The following is a 20,316-nucleotide window of genomic DNA, read 5'->3' as shown; positions in this document are numbered from 1 at the left end:
TAATCTAATAATCATAGAACACATTATTTGTATTTGACACAGAGTTATGTTTTTACCATGCACATCCATTCAGCTATATAACAAGGAATAATTGTTCGGTTAACATTATTCTTTCTACAGAATGCAATGTTTATTCATGTGCACTTGGAAGGATGAATTCTTTATAAGCACATTAACAAGATGTGGGGGAGAAAACCAAACCTTTGAATTTTCAAAAGATAGCTGTATCGAGTAGTTGAAAAAAATTGGGAGGAGAGGTTGATGCATATGAATGGTTCACGTTAAAAATGATGGATAATCTGAATGAAAAGCATATTGGGCATACAAGTAGCTGTAACAATTTTGTCAAATGGAAGAAGATGAGTAAATCCTAATGTCATGTTGTTAACTGGGAGAAGTTGGCTAACCAGTCGCAAAGCAGCTGCATATTTTGGGGCGGGGGGCTTACCTAGCCTCTTCATTTCGCTTACTACATAAATATACTCTGAAGGGTAATGGCCTTTTTTTAAAAAATAAAAGATCTTGTACTTGTCAGATGTGGAAAACACTGGTGGGCTTTTGGAGTGGTATCAGTTCTTTTGTTGTGTCTGCTGTTCGGGGTGCAACTGATCTTGACAGATGCACCGTTACGTTATTGGTGTAACATGACATCTTTTTTCAGATGAACTGAATTAAAGTGATCTTGACAATGAGTAGATAAGACACTGTCAGAAAGCTGAAAAAACATGTCAGTGTCATAGTCATGACACAAATGCAGCAGCACAGCCACACAGTGTCATTAAGTGAGTGTCTCTCGAACGGCGCCCTGGAGAAGACAGGAAGTGGCTCTGCTCTTAAATACCAGCACTTAGTCACAAAAAAATAATAAATAAAACAAAGCACAAAGTTCATCTTAATACTCATTTGAAGTGACTTTGATGAGTCTCTGAGGTGCATATGTTTGTATGGGGATCTCTACACACAGTGCATGTGAAAGAATTTTGAGGCCTCAAAACCACCTTCCTAGGAGCTAGAAAACCATTCAGCTTCAGCCTTTTGAGAATACCGTTAAAAGTATGGGTCATGAAATATGCAAAGTGGTTTTATGGATAGTGATTGTAACCTTTTTTCTGATTTGCTTTTTTCATGGAATGAGGGGAAGCAGTCTTTAATAATACGTGAAAAAGGAATACATTTAAATATGTATTTCTGAATCATGAATTTTGTAAATAGGTGAGTAAAGGCTGAACTGGAATCCATCCCAGGTATGAAGAGGGAAGCAGACATTTGGTGGCTCTCTTTTCTCTTATGATGATGGAAGCAACTCAGAGCTGAATTATACATGTATGTGTATGTGTATAGTGTGCTCTCTCTGTGTAAGCCATGCCCTGTCTACATTTAAAACACCTTTATGAAAAATATATTTATCCTTAGAATGACTTTTAATATCTTCATCTCTAGGATCAGAGGTGGTTGATCTCGATGGAAAAAGTTCCCTTCTCTACAGATTTGATCAAAAATCCCTGAGCCCAGTAAAGGACATTATTTCTTTGAAATTTAAAACCATGCAGAGTGAGGGGATCCTCCTTCATCGGGAAGGACGAAAAGGAGGTCACATCACCCTGGAACTAAGAAGGGGAAAACTCTTTTTACTTATTAATTCAGGTAAAACTATGATGTCTTTACAGTTTCTCTTATACCATCGAAAGGGCCTTATTTCCAAATCCAGAGGCATTTCTATTAACATATAAAATATCACACTTTCATGTAAAAACAGTTCATATTTTGCAATTTGTTTAAGACTCACTGATGTTTTCTGCACAGGGCAGATAGAATCACATAGCTATTTTCAAACATCATGAAGAGAGGGATGGGTCATTGAAAAATATGCAGGTAGTAAAACCGAGGTTGTAGCAAAGATAAAATTTACATTGAAAATGAGCGTGTGATGGATAATACTAATAAAGAGAATTAACAGTGGGAGAAATTACAACAAGGTTGAGAGGATATTATATTCAAACTTCAGGTGAATCCACCACGCTGGTGGTGTAGATGGAATGCATGCAAGGAGATTGCAATTATTATGAGTGATACTGGTCCACAAAAGAGAATCTTTCAGACTGATGCTGTTATTATTTTTTTCCCCACTTCTCAGGCGAGACAAAACTGCCCGCCACGCACACCTTGATCAACCTCACCCTGGGCAGCTTGCTAGATGACCAGCACTGGCACTCGGTACTTATCCAGCGCCTGGGCCAGCAAGTCAACTTCACAGTGGATGAGCACCGGCACCGCTTCCATGCCCAGGGAGAACTCAGCTACCTGGATCTGGACCATGAGGTGTGATGGTTATTTTTCAGTGCATACGGATTTTATGATGTGTCTGTGGTGGAGCCACACAAAACAAAATACACCGTAAAAAATCCTTTCAGTGTTTCCCAGAGTGAACTAACTCACAGTAGCAGATGTGGGCATAGGGCGATGCTCCATCATTCTTGCAATATGTGAATTTATTATTAGGGAGAGAGCGAGCATCTTCTGTATCTGAGCTGTGTAGTTACAGGGTGTCACATACAGGAAATCTCCACGAGGAGAACTCATTACCACAAGTAAATTTAGAATGCTCTGGATGATTTTTTGTGCCATAGGGCACCCCTGAGCCAAGATTTATGGAGAGTATGTGGCAACGAAGATTAATTCATTACCACTTGATTCAAGTGCACATAGCAATGTGTACCAGAAATGTATGCAAAATAAAATGTCATTATAATTGGTTTTATTATTAAACAGAGGTTTACCACGCATATAAAGATGTATTTATAACCCCCAACCAATATATATCAAATCCAAGGATGATTAATAAGTTAGAATGATCAAGCTCTAGTGAAAGTAAAAATCAAATGCATGTAATTTTTAAAGGTTTTGTATTGAGCTAATATGGGTTTATCCTATTATATAGACTTCAAATGTGCATCATTGCAAATCAACATCTGTGTCTACCACAACACATTCCCCACTACAAGTCTAACTCTGTTCACCATGTGATTTTTTAAAAATTTGCATCTTTTATTATTTTTTAATCTCTATTTGGAATTAAAATATGGAAGTGCAGGATAATGAAAAACAGACTTCTCCATGATGATTGCAGCTATAGTAACTGATCATAATTAAGCAGATCAGAAAATCACTAAACAATATTATTGATGCCATTTTTCTTTCTAAGATCAGCTTTGGAGGGATTCCAGCACCTGGAAAATCAGTGTCATTCCCCCATAAACATTTTCATGGATGTTTAGAAAACCTCTATTATAATGGAGTGGACATTATTGACTTGGCCAAGCGGCAAAAACCACAGGTCATCATGATGGTAAGAGACCTTCACATCTCGAGTAAAATTACAGCTTTTCCCCTCGATAAAGTTGCTCCCTTTTGGATTCCATTTGATACGACGTTTTAGGGTTTACTCTTATTCTTTTAAAAATGTTCTGTTTGGCAATATACATATAAGGGATTAATTCTATCTAAAGGAATTATAATTCACAGGGCGTGATTATTTTTATATGAACACCAACAGGTGGTTTTTCTTTTTACAGCTGATAATTTAATTTTGCTGTGCTATTATTACTCCCAGGAGACAAATTTCTTTTGCGCTGTAATTTCCTTAACAAGATATTCTCTGACAAACTCTCTAAATAAGCATACTGTGTTTCAGGAATCAGATAATATCCATGAGTATTAGCGAGGCATTAGAAAAACTTGTATTTTGCCATGGTCATTCATAATGAATAGAAAAAACTAATAGGCTGTTGGCACATTACATCTGCCACCCTGTCCCCATAGCAGTGTTGGTCACGCTACGTTCTCATCTCATTCTGGGGAAATGTCCAGGCCAGGGTTCAGGCAGGCAAGCAGCACCACGCTGGATTTTATGTATAAGGAATCTGTTTTGGGACTTGGATCTTAATGATGAGAGGAACTGGGAAGTGAATGCTAGTGGTCAGGAAGATGGAGCTCATTAAAGGAGAGCCATGGAGGCTGGAGCAGAGCAGCAGCTCTGTGACCATCCTTCTCTGTGAGCACACAGACATGGAGATGCATGGGGAGACACACACACACACACGTGCACATTGACACATACACATGGACACCACTTTGGAGGAAAAAGACCCATGTTCCATTTCTGATTCAAATGCTCAAATAGCACACATGTTTCCTTTCTGGCTAACTTTAACCACCACCAGATAAGAAAGGGGATCCTGGAATCAGGGTTTTCAGCTTAATTTGGTGATTGAAAAACAGGACCCAAATATCACTTAGAATCCATCTCTTTAATTGTTCAAAAGGAAAAATACATAAGTTGAAGGTTGAAGCTCATGTGGCATCTGTAAATCTCAAAGCACTACATAAATTTATCATTTACACAATATTTTACTCCTGAATCTCAGTATAAGTTGTTAGTATTTATATGATTATACCATCCAGCAAGATCTTCAGTTATTTTGGTTTTTTTTTATGAAAGGGGAAATATCAAGAGAAAAATATAAATATTATAATAGACAGATATGTGTGTTGGCAAAACAAGTTTCCAGACACTGCTCATAAACTGACACCCACTCTTCACTACAAGATGTGTCCTTCCAGGGCGGCAGGCAGCGGTCCAAATAAGCACAAGACCGAACTGCAGCTGGCAGAATGTTTCCATTTTTATGAGGCTTGGTAATCTTATAATTGCATTTACATTATGAGTTAGTGTAGCTTAATCTTCAGCTTTTGTTATTTCATTCACTGGGATGAGATATTTGTCTACAGTGCAAACTCCTTCACTTTTAACAGAATTGCAATATAACCCAATGTCTTTGTCTAACCAAGACTAAAATGGTTTAATCCCAAGGTGTACACTGTGTAATAAAGTTGACTTCATTGACTTTTCCATGGAAATATTTATTAAAACACAGAGATACTGTAGCCTGTGTTTAAAACCCTCCTCTGCAGAACCAAAGCTACATTGTCAGTAGCCACAAAACCTGAAAGCAGAGGGCCTGCACATTAACAGAGAGACAGCTGAGTAAAAAGGGGAAAATTCACATAGTTGATGATTATTGCAACCAATAAAAGACAGTAATTAGACTTATGCTGTGTCCCACAAAGGGGTTTCCATAAGAAATTTTTAAGTGATTTAAGTCATGATGCAGTAAATGGCATTGGGAACAGAGAAACATGGAAAAATATGGGAGGAAAACTAGTAGCTCATTAGTATTAGTTATGTGAGGGAGTTATAGAAAGAGAGTTGGTTTAAATCAATTTTTATTCAATTATATTGAGTAAGATGCTTTGTACAATTTGAGAGATGGGGAGAAAAGAATTTCACCTAGAAAGCTAAGCAAAGATTTGATTCACTGTATTATCACTGGATTTGAAGAGACTTTTAAGATCATGGCCAGGATTTGGGTTTTCATGTTCATAGCAGTTTCTGTTTTCAATCCAGAATAATTAGAGATTGATAACCAGCTCTGGTGAATATTTCAAAGTCTGTTACTGATGTGATGGGTCATCCTTGTAACTTTTTCTCTGGCTTTATTCTCAGGGCAATGTGTCATTCTCTTGTTCACAACCACAGTCTGTGCCTGTGACTTTTCTCAGCCCCAGGAGTTACTTAGCACTGCCTGGTGCCTCTGGGGACGACGAGATTTCTGCCACTTTCCAGTTTCGAACCTGGAATAAGGCAGGACTTTTGTTATTCAGTGAACTTCAGCTGGCTTCAGGGGGTCTCCTCCTCTTTCTTAGTGATGGGAAACTCAAGCTGCATCTCTACCAACCAGGAAAATTATCCAGTAATATCACAGCAGGTAATAAGTGTGTCCCTGCAGGCAGAGCATATGTATTAGAAAGATTTCATTATCTCTCTGTCCCTTCTCCTTAAATTTCTGTGCATAACCAAAAAATTAATATTTGTTTAATAAATGAAGACCTGCAATTAATGAGCTTATCAGTAATTGTCTGAGAGGAACTTGATTCCAATTTCATTTGAAATGTGGCTCCAACACCAGCAGCTCTTACTAACCAAAATGATAGTTGCGAGGCAAATAGAAATTTCTTTCCATGACCCTTTCACCCCCTGCAGATAAATCAGCATATTGTGAGGAAATCTGTTTTGGGAAGAATGTGAAAAACTTAGAAATGGACCCAAAAGTATACTGGGCATCTTCAGTGGAGAACTGGACTTTGTAATATAGCTGCTGTTCTTACGGGCTCTTTGAAGGGTGGAATCTATATTGCCATATTTATATGGCCAGAAAACCTAAATATTCAGTCACACTGACTTCCCTTGCTGGTGATTCTGTACAAGAGTTGGATCTATTTTGGGAGAATGGTAAGATTTGTGCAGTTCCCCATTTGGATCCCAAACAGTTCTCTCTTCTCCCAGGCAATACGGTATCATTTTCATGATTTGAAGTAATATAATTAAGGAGACTATATGAGTGTCTGGAAAATTAATGTCTAATTTAGGTCAGTGCTTTGGGTGAGGGATATTTTTGTCTCTTCATTAAAATTATATAGTTCTTGACAACGGATCTCCATCACATTCTCATATATATGGAATAACACCCAAGCCAAGTAACCAGAGGTCACATTGTACAAATCGCTACATCAATTTAATAAATGATGTTTCAAAACAACTTAAAGGTGCCATTGGACTACTCCTCTATATTCACTGTGACCAAAATTAATAGACTATGACTGGGAAAGGAAGAAAATTCAATATAGCCAGGAACTAAATATAAGAAAAAACAAGTGTGCAAATGGATTCTCAAACACCTAGTCATTATAGAGCCTTCTTATTGTTCATATACCACTGCGGCTTCATGTGGGACCTGAAAGCTCAATATTAATTATAATTTTTTAAAAGGTACTATACACTTTTTAAAATATGATGTAATTGTATGGGGAATATAAAAATAAAATTTAAATAAAAAAATAAAATATGATGTTCAAAAATGTTGCGCATTTGCAGACCTGATGCAAGGAAATAAATTAATCAACGTCATATTAATAATAAATAGACTTCCTAAAATGAGGGCCTAAAATTGTGAGCTTACCATTAATGTGTAGTGTTTTGTGATACATCTGACAGCTTCAGATGTGGTTATATTCATAGCCCAATTTTCAGCCTCGTAAGGAAACTGCTTCAGTATAGTGTTCCTGTCCTGAGCCCCACCAAGCTCATTCATTTCAAAACAGGTTTATAATAAATCATCGGGCACAAGTGTACATAGAATACCCAGAATGATTGAAAAATCTCTAAATTGATGTTTAAGTTACCATACAGTAGGATCCATTATGACATCATAATGTTATAGGACAGGGAGAGGGGCAGCCCAAACCCCCGCAAACCTGCCTATTCTAAATGGGTTCTGCCATTCGCCGCATCAACACAAAACATAGGAGACTTTAATGGGAAGGAACTTTAATAAAACTAGGAAACAATACAGGTAAGGTAAAGAGTCTAGTTTCTAAATGAAGCACCCAAAGTTACCCGTCCCCTCGTGGGTAAAAGTCCATCCATATGGGATCGGCCCAGAGCAAGGCCCCACAGCCTGCCACAAGTCTAAAGCATCTTTCAGTGGGGACCCACAGAAAAGGGTCAGAAACAACCAGACAAGACCGGAAGGAAAAGAGCAAAATCAACATCAAGATAAAAGCTGTCATTGTCACCTCCCCACGGGTCTCACCCACATCTGTGTCACCCCGTCCACGACCAAAAGACAAGCACAGTTTCTTCACGTGTCTCTAGGCTCCATGCGCCTCCTCCAGGTCTCCTGGCTCCATCCTGCTTCCTTCCTCAGTCTCTTCTGCAGCTTCTCCTCTTCCTGCTCAGCTCCACCCTCCCTTGGGTGGGGCAGGGAACCTCCCCCTTTCCTGGGGACCACCCTGTTACAATAAGACTTAGTGTGATTGTTGCCATTAGCTAATAATAAGGAGCCTGGAGTAAATATGGATGCCAGTACAGGAAAGTTCTCTCCCTTTCGGGACACAACAGGTCGTTGCTACAGCTACCCCACCCTTGTTTTTTCTAGTTCTTTTAAACATTAATGTTTCTAGTTTCACTGAAGCAAATACACTTTGCATTTGAAGAAGACTGCTTTTTAAATTTTATATTGAGGCAGCATTACATGAAATCAGTATATAACTTTGAGTGGGACATCATCACACCTCAGCAACTACACGTTTTGTTCACCACTGAAAGTCCACGTCTAGACTGCTTAAATGGTATTTGGGTAGGTGGTCAGCTTGTTCTCACATATGTAAAATGTTCATTAATTAAGTCAATTGTCAGAATGTATTACAATGCCACTTAAAAAAGAATCAACATCAATTCTGATGGAGTAGTGTTAATTATACTAAACATTTCCATGATATAAAGATGATTCCATTTTCCATAGCTCCTGAAGATATAAATTACTAGTCTTACATGTTTTAAAAGCTCAAAATTTTTTACAACTTTTGTAGTGAAATAGGAAATAAATTCCATTGAGGAAGAACTGAATTGCACAAATGTTCAAATGGTCAGGCTATGATTTTAATGTTATGTGTAGTTTTGCAAATTGTCACTTGGACATATTTGAAAAGATGTCAGCCTATGTCATTTTTGAAATATGAAATTGAGTATAGTAGTCTAAGTCCTAAAATATATTAGCAGTCAGTAACAGAAAGTCCCTCATTACACCAATATTTCTATTCCTTATCGTCGTTAGAGGTATCAAAGCACAAACCGTTTAGTTGGCATCAAGAACCTAATAAAAGGTATAATTTCAGCTCCCTATTTACAAGGAATTCTTGATGGTCACATTTGAGATTTCAGTATTTCTGCTGCTGTTTTTGCCTGGGACTGAAAATCAGGCCCCTATGCAAGCCGCTGGCTGCCATGTGCAGGCCTGGGAGGTGCAGGCTGGTGGTGTATGAGATACCGCTGCATTTTTCATACGTGGCATTCATGATGCCTGTGGCCCTGGCTCTGGGACAGCTCTCTTGATTTGTCATGCCCAGCAGAAGGCTTTTCTTATCCCCCCTGTCCCTTTCACAGTTGGAGTAGTCCTGCATTACAGATTATAAACCTCTCAGTCCCTCATACTCCCACTTTCCCCTAAGTGATTGGCACCAATGACCTCCATATTTTCATCTTGACAAGAGCTATCGGGTGGCCAGATCCTGAATCCTGGTTAGTGTATCTAGTTAGTGAATATTGGAATTCCTGGCACTGGTTCAGGGCACCGACAGATGCTCGGAAACAAGCAAAACCCTGCAGCTGCTCCTTGAGCAGTGGCGTTTGTATGATTGCCTTTCACACTTAGGCAAAGAACCTCCCCTTTACAGCAGGCTTATTTTTAATTTATTCATCTTCTTTATGGATGCCTGTTACAGTCTTAAGAGATGGTAATGGTAGTTAAGCTGTTACAGTATTTCTGTGGCAGTTGGAGACTGATCCCTGATGCCATACAGGAAGAAGCTAGATCACTTTTTCCTCTTGCTCTGTTTGTGTGTGTGTATGTGGCTTAGGCCCAAAAGAGAGGGAGAGAGGGAGGAAAGGGAAGAAGGGAGGGCGGGAGAGAGGTAGAGAGAGAGAAAGAAGCAGGAGGAGGGGGGTGGTGTTGGGAGCAGTGTACTAGAATTAAGGTCTAGTTGTCTAATATCATGCATAAGGAAAAATACAAATTTTTCAATTGCTCGTCTCCTTCCCTGCTTTTACACTGAAGTGGCCTTTCTTTGATAGAGGCTCACTTCTCATCAGACCTAGAGTGGGAAGGAGTTGTATACCTAAAAAAAAGTAAATAAAATCTGATTTTAAGAGGATCGTTTTTACTACATAAAGTTAAATAAAATGAACTAAATGGGCCCTTCATTCATTAATTGGAATAATAAATCCTAGTAACGGGTAGTAAGTCTCCTCATCATAAACCTGTGATGGCTATCACAAAGGAAACGCGAGAATAGCTTTCTGAAGTTTCTCCCACGAAACACAGCACAATTTCATAATCTCCTAGCTGGGTAGATGGGGGCATTTAATTGTGTAAAATGGCAGAGTGAGCTGCTGGTCTTTTGTTCTTAATCTAAATTGGCTTCTATTGACAACTGTCTCAAGTCTCTGCCTTGCTCCTGCTGTCTGCCTAAGCCTGTGCTTACTTGGAGCAGTGCTCCCTCAGGTGTGGCCCCTGGACTAACACTGATTCAGTGAAAGACCTGTTAACCAAGATGACTATAAAAATTGAAAATTTCCTGAAGATTTTCATATTTAATATATCACTCACTAGTTGTCAGTCTATGTAGCATACCCAGCAAATGGATGTTTAAGTTCCTATACAATAGAATCCATGATGACATTGTATGACTTAGTAAGACTAAGCTCTTAGAAACTGTTAGGACAATAAGTTAATTGCTGCAACAACTAAGCATATGGTTAGTGGATTTATTCTTTTTCTTTTTTATTATTTTTTTAAGATTTATTTACTTATGCATACAAGAACTGGGGTACAGGCCAGAGATGTGGGGGTGAGAGGATTCACCAGAGACAGAGTGGGGAACAGAACAGGCAGATTGACTGAAATACCCTGCTGAGGGGAGCAGCAGGCGAGACAGGAGTGGTCTGCCGCTCCATGTGGGTTGCTCCCTGGCTGCCCGGGGATTGAACTTGTGCTGCAGAGGCTGCGGATTGCTTCATAATGCGGTGCTTAACCCCTTGCACCACCAGGGAGGCCCTCTGTCTTTTTTATTTAACTTTTTTGGAATTCATCCTTACTGAAATTTATAAAAGTACCCATCTACAGTAGGTTGGAAAAGACCACTCATTCCCACCAGTAGTTGGGGAAGCAGATTCCTAGAATATGGAAAGCACAGAAGTCCAGTTGTGTGTTCAGGCGTATCCCATCTTTGAGGAAGAGCTTTTGGGAGACATGTGGTGGGGCAGGGGCACCAGCAAATGTGTGTGTGATGCAAGACTCGGAGCAAGGGTTTTTGCTTTAAATGTATTCTCTGATAGGGAGCCCTGGAAGACAAATCTGGGACTGGATTTATTTTAGCCCAATCTTGGAGTCAGGGATTATGCAATTCTATTCAGCCATCCATTTCCGAGGCTACTCAGAAAGTGTGTCTAAAAGTAATCTAACCTATCTTCTCCATTTTTTAGATTTCCAGTCTTTTTCATTAGCTTCCACAAACCAGCCCAGACTTGGATGCTTGGAAATCTTTTTTTGCTTTATGAATGTAATGTAAAAATGAGCTTTGGTGCCCAGAATGGAATTTTGTGTTCTACTAGATAAGTCGAGGGTGAAGGGCCCCCTCGCCTAAGGGAGCTTCCACACATTTTCTACCTAAAAGCTTGTAGATAATCTCCAGGGAAAGAAATTGCACATAATACCAGCCAAGAGGCTCAGGACCTCTCAGTTTAATAGAGTAATTACATTTATGTTTACTGATTTGAACTGCAGAATCATACAGAGTTGAATATTCCCTGGCTGTAAACCCTCCTGGTAAATCCACAGCGGAGAGGCTTGGGTGCTACCTGTCTGAAGGATGGAGCTCAGAGTCCTTACAGACCTAACTCCTGTGGGAGAGAAAGGCTGCACCATGTCATGGTTTCCTGATGCTGGGACTGCCTTAAGGGGGATTAGATATTGATTCTTAGAGGTGATAAGAAAACTTTGATTTTCGATTATTAACAATTTTTGACTCTCTCTCTTTCTCTCTCTCTCTCTATATATATATATGCACTTAGAAAATAAGGCAAAAAATCATAAAAATGAATAAAAACAACACCAGCTTTCCTTCATGCAAAAATTACTGTTTATATATTGGAATATTTCCTTTCAGTCTTTCCTATACTGATAGAATTAAAACTATAATCAGAATGGCATATACATGGTCCATTCTCATTATTTGTACTAGTTATCTTCTCTGAAATTGGGGTGAGCCCTGAATTAGAAAATACTCAACCATGGCTCCTAAGGGAGATGAAGGCTTGGATTCTTGTGAGCCACTGCTCACGGCATATTTATCAGCCAGTCAGTATGTAAACTTGTTTTATGTATGATGCTGTTTAAAGACTCCTTGTTTAATAGATGGTTCATTACTCTTGCACTCATCACCAGCAGCACAGTAATTCATGTCTGAAGGAAGTTCTCTAGCACATATGTGGTGATGTGATGGCACTAAGAAACACCCAGCAGCCTTCATCGCTGTGATTGGGAGGTCTTTTAAGCTGCAAGATCACCAAAGATGTGAAAAACGAGATTACATGTGAGACCTGAAACAAAGCAACACTTTGACTTCCGGTGCAGATATGTGTTCGTCACCATGAACTATCCTCTGCTCTGCACATTTTTGAGAATGATTCCCAAAGTTCCTCAAGTATTGATCTGGGGCTTGCAAATAATGTGGAACCTATAAATTATGAGGATCAACTATGTAGATGTGGTTTTACTTACTACTTAATTTTTTTAACTTTACATAATATAAATAGCCATAAACTTTCACTTTTCATTAGTCTCTTCAAATATTTTTATATACTTTGCGAAATATCCTCCTATAATATTATAAAAGATGTCTGCACAAAGCTGTTTTTAAAAGGCGGATGAATTGTTTTATCAGGTATAACTTAAAATTCTAGAATATATCTATGTTCTTTTTAAGTCCCTCGCCTTAAAAAATAATTTACATGACAGAAACTGGAAATTAGTTTTTACCAAATAATTTTAAAAATTAACAATTCAGGACTATCTGAAGTTGAGATGGTGTTCTCTCTACTGAGGCCCTGAGAAAGGGGGGTAATGCTATACCCTTTTCCACATAAAGGGGGCCAGTTTCCATCTTGAGTCCCTTTCCCAGATGTGGGTACTGAACTTGGCTGTGCGGGTGATCTGTTGTGTTTCTAACCAAGCACTAACAGTGTTTACTGTTGAGTGACACCTCTCATCACTGGTTTTCTGCCCCCCCAGGTGGTGGATTAAATGATGGGCAGTGGCATTCCATCTCTGTAGCTGCCAGAAGGAACCACCTGAGTGTGGTGGTGGATGGCCAAGCGGCTTTTGCTGCTCCTTCCCTGGGGCCCGAGCAGCTTTCTTCCGGTGGCACCTACTATTTTGGAGGTGAGGCACGAGGTCAGGCCGGATGTACATTTGAACCGTGTTTGGGCTTACTACCCCCCATCTTGGGGAAGCCATTGTGGAGTCACCAATGTCAACAGGACAGAATAATTTCTCACTTTCTTAGAGCAGGGAAATGTTGAGTGAATCAAGATGACAGGGGTATATTTTTTCAAGGTAGATTTATTTATGTTTATGATTTCTATAAGATTCATTGTAAATAGTCCATTCCCTTGAGTTCTTCCTTTTAAACTTTGTTATGTTTTCCTAATGTTAAATGGCCCCTATATGTCTTTTTTTGAATTTATGGGCTGGTTTTATTGCAGTGCTCATGCCTCCTGGCATCCCTGGAGCATCCTTATTACTTTTCCACGGCCCAACGAAGGGCAAGGTGGCAGTGGAAAAATAATCTAGCTTAATTAGCCACAGAAACCTCTTCTCCTTGCTAAGTAATAATGCACTGATACATTTGATAAAATTAGGGCATCACCCTTCAATACCAGGCCACCTCTGTAAGAGAACACATACGAATGAAGCCCTTATCTATCCAGTGGATGCTTGATTGAAAATAAAGCTTGAGAAAGGAAACCTTGGAAATAGAAGAGTCTTGAGTCATGGAAACTTAAAAAGAAAATGTTATTTACCATTAGGAAGGCAACATTGTGAAACTGTTAGTGATACAACTTCCAATTATGATTTGAGGAGTTTCTTCTTTTATTTTTAATTGTGATTGTTGCTTCTGTGTGGAATGGCTTTTGAATTTGGTGGAAGAGGTTCAATCTTTATTATTCATTAATAAGATACTGATTCCTTTCTACATTTGACAACATCCAGACCAAGAATCACTCATTTAATATTAAATGCAATTGCCCCATCCGCAAGCAAGCAAACAAACAAACAAAAAACCAAACCCTACCTAGTCTGTTACTGTCAAAGATGGCATTATACAATCTTAAAAGATGTAATTGCCTCCATTTGTGAAATTTATTCATTCCTGAACTGGGCTGTTTCTAAAACCTTCTGGAATATAGGACTGATTTAATGGCAATCCATAGGAATAAATTCCTTGAATAAATGGTAAGATATATTGAACTATTTAACCAAGAGTGTTCACTTTAAAGGAAAAGACTTAGCAGCGCTGAAAGAGAGAAGGGAAAAAATTGTTAAATGATGCAAAAAGGTGCTTTGTGATCAGTTTTTAGCTTTTACAAATTACACATTTTAAATATGGGTTCTCTAGGATGAGGATGGATGGTTGTCTAATTTCCATATACTCCTCTCTGCAACCTTTTTGCTCTTGAATAACACACAGCACCGCAAAGCTGGAGATACCAAATTTCATGTAGAGTTCTCACATCCCCGCTTGTGTAAATCAAACACTATCTGTCCAGCGAACTGGCTGCATCACCACGAAGCCAAAACCCGACATCTCACTTCTGGTACAGTGACACAGAGTGATAATTTATCTGTCATCCTCAGAGGTGCTTAACATGCTGACTGCCTCTAGTAATGGATCCATCCATTAATTCAGCATTAGGTATTCCCCAGAAATCTTCATAGTTTAGAACTTTCATCTTAAACGAGTTCCGTGCAGAACTTCTCTCTGCTGTGGCATTATATTAACTCGTGGATGCCTGTTATCTTAGACTAATGAGACTAACCTGGGCTGAACCTTTCTTTGTTCTCAGGATCTCTTGCTTATTAAACAAGGTAGTTAGAATATGAAGCACTTTCTGTAAAGTTCCATGACCTTGTCTTGTGACTATGAGTTTACTTAGTTTTCTTCCCTACAGGCACATTGCACAATTTGTTTTATTCTGAAATAGTTTGAAATGTGTCAGGAAACACCACCTGGAGAAAAGGAGATTAGCAGAGCTGTTTATATCCCTGACATGTTGTAGTTCCCCCCAAATAATATTGAACTATTATCCTCTCCGTTTGTGTTTTCACATTCTTAATTGGTTAATAAGTCATCTAGAAAACACATCGAGATTATAGTAACCACATCCTGTGCCTCCGAAGAATATCAACCACTGAAAATGCATTTAGTACCAAGTGTAAAAAATTGACACTCAAAAGTGTTTGACCCCATTATCTTCATATATTAAATTTGAAACTTCAAAGATTCCATTATGCTAAATGAAATATTTCCATTGTGTCCAGTAACAGTTTTAAATATAAATATTGGCCTTCACTTGCCATGTAAATGTATTTTGTTAGGAAAACAAAGCATTAAGGGCAAATACCTGCAGTCAAAATATTTAATTATAATGGTAATTCCCAATGGAAAACTAGCATGGATTGTAAGGAATTAAGAAGTTGCTGATTCATTTATTATTATTTGAAATTGTAATCGTGGTTGACAACCATAATGACAAAAAAAGATTAATGAAAACTATATAAGTATAATATATGTGTTCATACTCCATAAAATGATTTATTTCACTTGGGTGGAGAAACACTTAGTACATCATTAAACCTCAGACAATAATGGTTGCTATTATATTTCTTTATTATTTAAATGATTAGAAACAGTTTGGGGTAAATGTTAGGAAAAAAATCAATACAAATGGACATTCTTTTATGAGGGCAAAAAAAAACAATCAAACTGAAATGTTTTTGACATTACATCAAGGTTTATTAAAATTCATATGTTGTAGCTCTCACGTGCCATGAAAATAAAGTAATTAAATAGTTGGTAATTTTATTGCAAGTCATATAACTCTTTTCCCAAATAGTTAGCTTTAAATACAAAGCTTATTTCACCACTATTGATTTCTCTTTTCTTATCTGCAGTACACATTTTCATCCTTGATGCTCTTCTTCTTGCATTCCAGAAGACAGAGTCCCTGTGTTTTAAGCCGTACATAATTATTATAGCTGGCTACATGTGTAGGATTCTGGAGCTAGTATTTTTAAATTGTAGATCAAGTTAGTATCCTTGCACATTATCATTGTAACAGTAGCAATTTGCTATGTCCTACAGTGATAAAGAGAAATGCTTTGTATTAATTGCAGTTTGTAGTATATATTAAACTAATGATGATGTAATGGGCTTTTTCTCCCTTTTTTAATTTCAAGAGAGCAATCAGTTTTCTTTTTTTCATAATGAAGTATTCTGTGATACTGAATCCTGATTCATTATAATGTATCCTGCTTTTACTTTGTTTTGTTTCATTTTTATTAGGTTGTCCTGACAACGGCTTTGGCTCCAAATGTAAAAATCCACTTGGTGGATTTCAGGGCTGTATGAGACTCATTTCTCTCAGTAACAAGGTGGTAGATCTGATTTCAGTTCAGCAGGAGGCCCTTGGGAACTTCAGCGACCTTCAGATAGATTCTTGTGGAATTACAGACAGGTGAGGACGGTCTCATTCCTTTCTTTTGACCTGCTTCATTTTCAATATTTTTGGCAGCAGATTAAAAATTATATAGGAAGTGAACATTTTTCTCTCTTTCCCACATCGTCTTTTCCACAGGTAGTGGATTATATTACCATGAGAACTATGAAAAACATGCCTTTAGTTTTATACTTAATATTCGGAGGGGTAAAAGTTAGCTATAACTAACCACATCGTTTATACGTACTCATGCTACCAGTTTACAAAAGATGATGTTGATGCTAGTATAATTTTAGGTGGGTATCAGTGTATCAAAAATACATCATTAAATCCAATAGTAATATTGCTCACCTGGCACCAGTACAGCAGAAACCAATGAGATCAGTCAAAAAAGGGCATTTTGCTTCCCCAACAGCTTCATGTTTTCAGAGACAGAGGGATTTAACTGCCTGCTATGCTCCTAATATGTACCTTTTACAGCCCACTACTATCTTCTCTGCCGAGGAAATGAAAGCTCTGGAGCTGTAGTATTGATCACGGTGTAAAGCTGGTCCAGAAGTTTCAGTAGGAATGCTAGTATAGAAAACGGAAGTACAAGATTTTGGCATTAATTGTAGCAGACAAACAACTCTTCCAGTAATAATTGATAGTCAATAATTTAAGAGTAGTTTGTGACTTGGGCAACAATAGCCCAATAATCACAATAATCTTGCCAGTCATGCTTTAATATCAGTCGTGTTCATTTTAATTATTGAGTTCAGAATAATGCTATGGTCATTAAAGATTAAAAAATCAAACAGCGACGGCTTAGTAACTCTTTCCTTGTGCCTGGGTGGCGGTTAGTTCTTATCGATTTCATAGCTTTGAGATTTGAATTCAGGTGGTCACCATTATCCTAGAGTCTAAAGTTACCTAGCTTCATTTAATTTTCCTAAATGTGATCATGTTATATAGATTTTACTTCAATATCATTAATTCTAGCCGAGTTTTACATTGTGTGAAAGTCTTTTGAAATTTAAATTGGAATGGACAGGGAATCGGGGTAAACCAAAATTGTACATGTCACTTCTGTTTTGGGGATGTTGATGTATATATTGTTCAGGTTCACAAGCAATGAAAATAGTGCTGGAAATGTCTAAGGAAAAGCTTTGGAGGCAAGAGAAAATGGGTTGATAGATTTTTTTTTTACTTTGCATTGAAATAACTAACATTAAGAAGAGTGTGAAATGCTATTGTTTAGGTCACTACTTCACTATACAATGTTATTTGCCTTAGGTTACTTACTAATAGTCAAACAGAACGACCATATGTTGAATTTAAATGAAATTCACAATCTAGGTTTTGACATTGCAATTTAAAAAATGTGATAAATCTAGTCTGATTAACAAAATCAAGGAAAATGTATTCAACATCTTTTAGTAGCAGATCAAGTAGAAAAAGTACATGTATTACAGTAATTAAAGATTCTTTCTTCAAATTTTAGGCATAGCCACTTCTGTCTGTACCTTTTAGGTTGAGGCCCTTTAAAAATCATTCTACCCTGCCCTTGTCTTTTCTGATTACCAACTAGGATTGGTTTTTTTTTTTTTTAATTTTCCTTTTCTTCTAGAATATCACTGATTGAAATGCTTTAAGAAATTAAACGCATTGTAAAACATTCTTTGAAGGCAGTTTTGTGAATCTACAAAAATGCTGGAATGTATATGCAAACTTAATTGGCATGGAGAGATGCCCATTTTATTTATTTTTTATTTTTTAAGGAGTTTGTAAAATAACTTGGGTATTGTAAGTACACACACACACAAGCAAATAGAGAAAGAACTTATAATAGAAAGTCTTCTAAAAGAAATGACCTCAGGGAGATCAGGGGTTCGGGCCTTAAGTTTGGTCAAGCTGAGTGAAAGAGTAAGGCTGTCTTACACAGTCCTTATGCACAAAAAAGTAATAAATAGCATTACATTGCGTCAAAAATGGAAAAATCCTATAAGCAAAACATGAAATTCTCATTGTTGGTATTTAAAGGGAGATGACCAAAATGCCTTTATTATACATTCCTGCCATGTTTTGTTGTTTAATTTTTATTCTGGGGTGAATGAGAGCATGTCAGACCTTGGTCTCAATTGGTCTCAGTGTCTCTTTCATTCTAAATTCTAAAAAGCACCAAATCTCACTCTCACTAGGCTGTTTGAGTTAATTCTGAAACTTCCCAACATTTGTCAGTGCCAACTTATAGTAATTATTTTTAGGGTCCCAGGACAAACAGTATTGCTAACACTTTCATCTAAGACGTGGCTTTTGTCCAAACAAACTTTATGTCCAACAAACTTTAGAAGTGTATTTGTCCTAACAACCGAGGAATCATTTGAAAAAGTAATATATTTGAAAAATATTTTTATTTCATTGTTAATGAAACACAGTTACTTCATAATTGCGCTTGTTTACTCTTGGGTCCTGTTCAGTTTTTCAAAGCTTGGAATCAGATCAGATACCGCCACCCTCATTGTTAATTCAGCATTGATTTCCCTTGGAACTTGTTTGATATCAACTCCTGAAAGGCCACCTTCTCAAAGATAGGATGTTATTAAAAGGAATGCAATGCAATCTCATGTTGAAATTGAACTACTTCAAGCTAGTAAGTCCCACAGCTTGACAGATATTGAGTGTGTTGAATTTGCCTCTTGAAGAAATACATTGAGTAATTCTATGAAAAATTTAAAATATCCTGGGAACCCCTGGGAGTTTGATTCAGTCCTGGGGCACCATGGACACCCTGCTTGGAATTTTTGTGTCTTGACAACTTCAGCAATTCTAGATTAAACACTGAGTGAATAAAGCTTATCCCCCTTTTCACTTATTCCTCTGCTCCCTCTTCTTGTTCCTTCTTCTTTAAATATTCAAAGTCATTGCAAGTCAGTATGACTAAATGTTATTTTATGTAAGCAAGTAATGTTTCGGGAAGATACTGAATTAGTATTACATCATCTAGGGAAAATAAAGGGATCTGATACAGCAGGGCAGGATGAGAATTAGCAGTCCCACCACCTGAGAATGGTTGAAATTGAATGAATTTGTTGATCTAAGGTTTAGTCCTGGGACTAAAGGACTTAACAAAACACTGGCTAATGTTCATCAGGTTCAATTTGCTCTTTATGTTATGGCTGGTGTTCTTCTTTTTACATGAAAGGAAGTATGAATTTCAGGTATAAATGATCTACATCTTATAATGTTCTAACACTGAAAAGTGGTGATTGTATGTGCACCTTCTTTCAGGTGTTTGCCCAACTATTGTGAGCATGGCGGTGAATGCTCCCAGTCCTGGAACACCTTCCACTGCAACTGTGCAAACACTGGCTACCGGGGAGCCACCTGCCACAACTGTGAGCCCAGCACCACCTGCTTGTTCTTGCCTCTGCTACTCCTTGTTCACTCCCTTCGATTGCTCTGTGTGATTCTGTCCATGTGTTTGCAGATATGTTTTCGAGTTGCAAGCCAGCATTTTAGCATTCTGTTGCGTTCTGATTTAATTTTAATCCACACCTCTTTTCAGAAAGCAGTTGAGGTAGCTTATAGATAGTAGGAAAGAGGGAAGAAAAGAGAAAGCTAACTGGCCAGAAGAGAAAATGTACAGAAAATGAGGTGTTCGAGGATAAAAAAAAAAATGCGGTGCAGAATAGGTCACCCTTAAATTTCTTGTAACTTGATTAGTGAAGGGGATATAGATGGTAGGCGATGATTAAATTAACCATAATCGCTTTATTGATCACTTTCTAAATAGCCAGATGTTGGTCTAGCATTTTATATGTCCCAATTCATCTAATTCTGATGTATGTAGGAGTACTCTATTATCCATATGTCTACTACTA

General features: G+C 37.8%; 1 protein-coding gene across 1 annotated transcript; it reads left to right on the top strand.

Moving 5' to 3' along the window:
- Positions 1–630: 630 nt before the first annotated feature.
- Positions 631–19,830, top strand: LOC119230308 (contactin-associated protein-like 4; the record flags this gene model as incomplete). The annotated part of the gene is made up of 7 exons (XM_037491350.2): positions 631–1,644; positions 2,135–2,319; positions 3,203–3,346; positions 5,564–5,825; positions 12,966–13,115; positions 16,300–16,471; positions 19,724–19,830. Coding segments are annotated over exons 1-7 (1,120 nt in total), but the record flags the coding sequence as incomplete, so codon positions are not given.
- Between the last annotated feature and the right edge of the window lie 486 nt (positions 19,831–20,316).

This window comes from Talpa occidentalis, unplaced genomic scaffold (genome assembly GCF_014898055.3).
Source record: "Talpa occidentalis isolate TD23 unplaced genomic scaffold, MPIMG_talOcc4v2.1 talOcc4.628, whole genome shotgun sequence".
Lineage (NCBI taxonomy): Eukaryota > Metazoa > Chordata > Mammalia > Eulipotyphla > Talpidae > Talpa > Talpa occidentalis.
Note: the sequence above shows the minus strand (reverse complement) of the source record. Positions and strands in the feature narration are given on the sequence as shown.